We start from the raw sequence: 7180 nt of genomic DNA, 5'->3' as shown, positions 1-7180 counted from the left end.
ATGGAGGGATTACTTACTAAGAACATAACTCCAATTGAAGACAGCACCAGCCTTATTCCATTCCCCATCATGAAGTTCAATTTTGAAAATTTGATTAGGGATAATATTAGGAATGTGGTGTGTATTGCAAGCCTAAATATCAAAGAACTTGTCAGCATGACATTTGAGCTTTACTTGACCTTCAATCCTTTTGAGCCATTTTTCTTCCCTTTAAAAAAGTGATTAAATATTTGATATTGTAATTAACTAATTGAGTACATGAAATTTAAAAAATACTTAAAGTCACTATATGCACAGAAAAGATACTATGTCCTAAATCTAAAAATATTCTTAATTTATAGCATAGTATCAATTTCTGTATATAATCTCTACATAATGAAAAAAAAAAACTAATCCAACTTATCCTCCTCATAATATGTAACCTTTTTATTTGATCCTACACATGATCATGGTCATCAACACAACATCTCGCACAAAGTCAGGGTCGGGAGTAGGGCTGGCAAAAGCTGACCCGACCTGCTAACCTGATTTGAAATTGACTCGAAATTAGCGGGTGGGTTTAGATTTTTGACCTAATTAATTAAATGGGTCAAACCGATCTGATTTGTTTATTAAATGGGTTAGGTTCAGGTTGAATATTTAAACCCCAAAAAAACTTGTTTAACCCATTTATTAAATGGGTCAGTCAGGTTAGGTCGATCCATATTATCTGATATTAACCCACTAAAAAGCTGTTAGGCCCAAGTATATAACTGATTTAGTCCTTGTCATTCCAATGTAATAAACGAATAAACCCTAAAAATTAAAAGAACAGTAGAACACAGCGTGCGACGTCTTCCTCTTGGCTTCTTTAGTTCTTCTCTGTTCTCTCTGCCTTCTTCTCTCTTCTTACTACCATCTTCCTCCTGAATTTATCACTACCTCAAGTCCTGAATGCCAAAAGCCAAGGTAAGAATTATTTCTTTTTCTCATTCTTTTATTTTTGTAGTTTGATTTTTCTGACTTTTTTTTGTGTTTGATTTTTTCTGATTTTTTTTGTGTTCGATTTTTTCTGATTTCTTTTTCTCTCTTGATAATGCGGCTTCAAATAATGTGTTTGCAGATTGTCTTAAGGGTGAACTTGAATTGTTATGTACAGGAGAATTTTTTCACGTGAGGTGTTGTGCACATATCATGAACTTAGTAGTTCAAGATGGATTGAAAGAAGTTGATGATGCTGTGATTAAGGTGAGAGAAAGTTTGAAATATTGTAAGGGATCACAAGCTAGAAAGCAACGTTTCTTAAGTTGTATTAAGCATGTAGGTCTTCAAAGCTCTAAAGGTTTAAAACAAGATGTCATAACACGATGGAATTTTACATATTTAATGCTTGAAAGTGCATTGTATTACAAGAAAACTTTAATTCATTTTCAGAAAGTTGATGCTAACTATATTCATTGTCCTACTGCGGAAAAATGGGCTAAAATTGAAAAAATTTTCAAGTTTTTAAAAGTTTTTTATGAAGCTACTCTTGCTTTTTCTGGGACTAAATATCCTATTGCTAACTTATACTTTCCTAATGTGTTGAGGGTAAGATTGCTTTTAAAAAGTGAGATGGAGAGTACAGATGGTTTTATGAAGAAAATAGCTTGTAAGATGTATGGAAAATTTGGGAAATATTGGAGTGATTTTAGCATTATTATGGCAGTTGCTGTTGTGTTAGATCTTAGGTTTAAGCTTCAATTTGTTCAATGGAGCTTCAAAAACGTTTATGGGGATGGTGTTGAATATGAGGAAGAAGTGGCTAAGGTAAGGGAGAAAACACAAGAAAAAATTATAAAATCTATGCTTTTAAACTATCTGCAACTTCTCCAAGAAAAAAATTTGGAAGTTTACATGATAGAAATGTTGAAGATGCTACCGATGAGTTTATGATCGTAAGTAAGTTTCTGATTTTTTTTCCATAATTATATAAGTTTTTGTTTGTTTCTTTACCTTTTAAAGATTTTGATGTAAATGCATGTATTATAAGACTTTGATAGTTTCTCTAATGAGCATAGTATTGTGAGTATGAAATCTGATTTGGAGATGTATTTTGAGGAGCAACTAGTGCCTCGTTCAGTTAGTCTTGATATTCTTGCGCGTTGAAAGACAGATGCATCTTGTTATTCGGTACTTTCTTCATTGGCAAGAGATATTCTTGCCATTCCTATATCTACCGTGGCTTTCGAATCTGCCTTTAGCATTGGTGGTCGGTTACTTGATTGCTATCGAAGTGTCTTGAAGCCAAATATTGTCCATTCTATTGTTTGTCTAAGGATTGGACATTTAAAGGAGGTAATTTTCTATATACTAATATGTCTAAGTTAATATTGGTTTTGGTTAGTTGCTTTTATTGGTATTAATTTGTTTGTTTAATAACTTCTATTTTTGTTTGCTGATGAAGTAAAAATGGAATCACAATTGGATGAGCTTTGTAGGATGGTAATGAAGATTAAAGTTGAAGAAAAAGAAGACATATCTTGCCCTAATCCAAGTCCAAGTTTCGATCAATATGAATTCAACTCAAAAGCATCTTCCTCAGCCACCATAATTTAGATTATGATTTGTAAAAACTAATTATGATGCTTTTGGTTTTGGCTTGTCAACTTAACAATTTGTTGTGATATTTTGCTTGTTGTTGACTTTTGAAGACTTTTAACTAGGAAGAATGGGTCAAATGACCTGAAAAAACCGAATATAAGCAAACAAAAAAAAGCAGGCTAAATGGGTATTTAGCAGGTTGACCCGACCTGCTACAGATTAGGTCGGGGTTTCGATTTTTGACCCATTTTATTAAACAAGTCAGGTTCAGGTTAAGGGTCTATGACCCATTTATATATGATGCGAACCTAAAAATGACCCAACCTGATCTGTTTGACACCTCTAGTCAGGAGGGAGAGGTAGCGGACAAATCATACCTGTTTCCACTCGAGGGAGAGGGTAGGAGAAATGTAAGCAGTCAAAACCCTAGATAGAAAAATCCTGCAACATGAGTGAAAGCACCAAGATAAAAAAACAAAACTGTAAATATAAAACAAGCTGGATTAGGATAGGGTCGTAAGGAGAAAAGAAAAAAGGTTTTGACTTTAACTTGTTAGTATACTCTTGTTTAATTAGAGTCATTGATTGCATCATTAAGAAAAGCATGAATTGATAACATATAGAAGTACATGTTTCTTGATGTAGCAAGCAGAAACATGCTATTAACAGTACACAACAAGTAGTAATACACAAAAACAAAACTAACACACATAAGCAGCATGCATGCCATTTTATTGAAGCTTATATATATGCATCATGACTGACAGCAAATATATCAATTATTAATTTATCAAGCATGGCTGCAGAGATGAGCGTCGATCCCTTTAGCAAGTTCAAGTAGATAGTCTATGTATATTTTGGCCTCAGGAAGATCTCCCTCAGCATTATTCATCTTCTCATACTCAAAAGCCCATTTCACTATGCATCCTGACCCATCTTCTTTCGGAATTGCATGCATATGTGACTTTATGTTTTTGGCGATGAATCCATCAGGATAGCTGTACTTCATTTTCTTGTTCTTCACTTCAAGCTCTTCAACTTTTGTCCTTATTGTAAGCTTGCTATCATCTGCACTCACAATCACAAATCACAAAAACAATTTATTAATTTTGTGATCGATGGTTTTATTAAAAAGTTCTCTATTTTTATTACAACAACAATAATGTTCCAGTATGATCATAACCTAATTCGTTAAGTAGCTCACATGGTGGTTCTGGGGGTAGGATTTTCAAGTAAGAAATCTAACCAAAAGTTTAAATTGATGGTTGAAACTCAATAATATGTTATATTATACTGTAACACACCCTTTCAAATGAGAGTCGTTTGGGTTAGAAGTGAGAACGCAACATAAACCCTCCTTATACTTGGCACAAAATAATTCACTTTAAGTGTTGTGTGAGATTTACGTCCGTGACTTTTTGTTATGTTGGCTTTGATACCATGTTAAGGAACCAGCAACTCAATTAAAAGGTTAAGATAATAGTTGGAGCTCCTTGATAAATTATATGGGAAATTATAAAAAATAAATCAACATTTGCTCGATCCGCTAAAGAAACTCAATTATTGTTTATTTTTAAATAAACCCATCTATTTAGCATAATTGCTGAAAATTAATCCAACTATTGATTATTCCTAAATCTTTACTTACAAAGAAGTTTTGAAGATTCTTATAAACAATTTTAACTAATATACCTAAAACGTGATTGTATTTAAAAAAAATAATAGGTTCGTTTATTTTCAACGGATCAAGCAAAAGTTAGTTTATTATTAACAATCATACCCTAAATTATATATACGCAATCTTACTCTTGTTAGTGATTACACTTAAAGAATGTTGTTAACATTCGATCTTTGATTGAAAACATCATATATTTTTAAAAAATAAATACATATGATTTGATGAACCATTTTAATATAGTTCTTAATAAATTATCCAAAACCAAAGAATCATTTTTTATTAAGTATAGGTTATTCTAATTAACAAGACTATATATGTGTAATCCTTATCATTGATAATTTAAATAATAAATCAAACAAATTGCGACAATATTTGCTTAAAATATGGAATACTTTATTATACTTCGATTTACTTAATGATATATGTATTAATAGTGTGTTTGGGAAATAATTTTTTTATTGATAATTTAAAAATTATTTGACAAATGACTAAAAATAATTTTTAAGCCGATATGAAAAACTTTTGAGTGATAAGAATATAAGTCTTGTATGAATTTAATCCATACTATTTTAGTGTTGACAATATAAAAGTAACAAATAGTTCCAAAAGATTGTACTGATTGTACTTATCCAGTGAAAAAACATATTATTTTTATACCTAAAGTTAATGTACACCGAAACGTATAGATCAAATCCATACAAAGTTTTCTCTTGATAAGAAGTAATTATTAATACTCCATCTGTTTCATTATACTTGCTACATTTGACATTTACGCATTTTAATGTATCATTTTGATGATTCATATTTTAAATTATGCACATCTAGAAATTATAAAATTTAATAATATGAAAATATGCGATTAGATGATTCAAACAAGATTCAATTTGACTCTATTTTCTTATACATTAACAGCAATATATAAAATAAGTTTGAACCATAAATAGTATTAATAACCGTAATGTAACAAGTATTTCAGAACAGTGAAATTACTTACTGAGAACATAAGTCCATTTCAAAAGAGCACCAACCTTATCCCATTCCCCATCATGAAGTTCAATTTTGGAAATTTGATTAGGGATTATATTAGGAATGTGGTGTGTTTTGCAAGCCCAAATATCAAAGAATTTGTTAGCATGACATTTGAGCTCAACTTGACCTTCAACCCTTTGAATTTGGGCCATTTTTTTCCCTTCAAAATGTGATTAAATATTTAATATTGTAATTAACTAATTGAGTACATGAAGTTTAGCAAGAAGCAAGGGGCTTTATATAGAAATGGAGAAGGTTGTATGCATCAATATGAACCACTCATTTAATATAATTGGATGATTCACAATCCCCATTATTTCTTTAAACAGAAAAATTCCAAGTTATCTAAAAGTGCATATAATAATTACGCCCATGCATTATATATTCCTTATACTTCCTCTATTCCGTTTTAGTCGCTACATTTGCATGGGCACGCGAATTAAGAAAAGTGATTGACCTACACTGTAACTGATTGTTTATTTTATAGAGTATAGTATTTTATTATTATTAATTGAAAAAGAAAAAGGAAAAATAGGTTGTTAGGTTACTTTATATAGAGTATAGTATATTATTTTATTATAGAGTATAGAGTATAAAGTAGGATAAAAATACGGGTAGGTAGAACTTTAAATGATTGTTTTATTACTAAAAAGGAAATGTAGCAAGTAATATGAAATTGCCAAAAATAGAAAATATAGCGGGTATTATGGAACAGAGGAAGAGGAAGTATTTATGTAGTAACAAAACCTAATGGACCATTTTGGGGTGTTGAATTTGGATTAAAAACCTAATATTTATATTAACTTTATTTTATAATAGATTTTGAAAGATTTATAATGTCTAACCTTGAGCTATTTGTTTATATTCTTAGGAGTCTTCTCATATATAGCAACAAATACGAGAGGATAAATATATAACAAACAATTAAAATCAAGAGAGATTTTGAGCATAATTTTAATTATTTTTTATTAGTTGTGAGATGAAGAATTTATGAGCTTGGCATTTGAGCTCAATTCAGTACAATTATGGAGGGGATGACTTGCTTTCACTATGAACCACTCCTTTATTTTGGATGATTCCCAATGCCCCATTGATTCTATAAAAGGAAATTTTAAGTTATCAACAAGGGCTTATTGCAGCAATATATGCCAACTTTTAGATTTTTATGAGTAGAATCACATCCAAATGGACTATTGTAGGAGTGGTAGAATAAAAGATTATCTATTTTTTATTATTTGATAGGAAAAAATAAAAAATACTCTAAATAGATATACGCAAAAATATGGCACACAAACATAAAAATTTATATTTTAATTCAGTGAAAGAACTCTTTCATCCTTATATTGTTATCAACGCTAAATAATATAATACTTTGTCTGAGAACACTCATTAATCTCACATAGGTTTTCTCTCAAATTTGGGGATACAATATACACAAATGAGCAACCTTAAACCCTTATTTATGAGTGTCTACCAAAAACCCTAAACTCATAAATTCAAGAAACAAAATATTACTTCATTAGCTCAATTCATTAGCTCTATTAATTGAAATTGAGTTCCACCTTGAACATATAATGATCACGTTCGATTTCATGTTGGAAAATTGATAATCAAATTAATCCCATCCTAAAATTAAATTACACAAAAATCAAATCAAAATAAATTTCTTGGGTAATTAATTAGCTCAAATCATGCTAATAACTTTGATAACAATGTGATTTCGATGCAATAAGGATGAGTAGATTAAATATAAGATATTGATGCACCTGCTGCATACAATATATTTTCCGCTACATTTTACAATTTACGTAAGATGCATACATCAACATATGTTTTGTTAATATTTGCTTGTTCTTTTAATTTATTCTTAGTTTAGTGTTCTCAATGTTGAGTAGAATGAAAAGCCGCGTC

General features: G+C 30.3%; 2 protein-coding genes across 2 annotated transcripts; one reads left to right on the top strand and one right to left on the bottom strand.

Moving 5' to 3' along the window:
- Positions 1-2577, top strand: LOC130802506 (zinc finger BED domain-containing protein RICESLEEPER 2-like). The gene is made up of 6 exons (XM_057666522.1): positions 1-150; positions 855-948; positions 1103-1906; positions 2012-2100; positions 2256-2316; positions 2426-2577. The coding sequence occupies exons 1-6, from the start codon at positions 1-3 to the stop codon at positions 2575-2577; spliced, it is 1350 nt and encodes a 449-aa protein (XP_057522505.1).
- A 529-nt stretch (positions 2578-3106) lies between these two features.
- On the bottom strand, positions 3107-5490 carry LOC130802848 (MLP-like protein 34). The gene is made up of 2 exons (XM_057666942.1): positions 5235-5490; positions 3107-3630 (listed from the first exon to the last, which is right to left on the bottom strand). The coding sequence occupies exons 1-2, from the start codon at positions 5419-5421 to the stop codon at positions 3353-3355; spliced, it is 465 nt and encodes a 154-aa protein (XP_057522925.1). The 5' UTR covers positions 5422-5490; the 3' UTR covers positions 3107-3352.
- Positions 5491-7180: the final 1690 nt, after the last annotated feature.

The sequence above is a fragment of the Amaranthus tricolor genome, chromosome 16 (genome assembly GCF_026212465.1).
Source record: "Amaranthus tricolor cultivar Red isolate AtriRed21 chromosome 16, ASM2621246v1, whole genome shotgun sequence".
NCBI lineage: Eukaryota > Viridiplantae > Streptophyta > Magnoliopsida > Caryophyllales > Amaranthaceae > Amaranthus > Amaranthus tricolor.
Note: the sequence above shows the minus strand (reverse complement) of the source record. Positions and strands in the feature narration are given on the sequence as shown.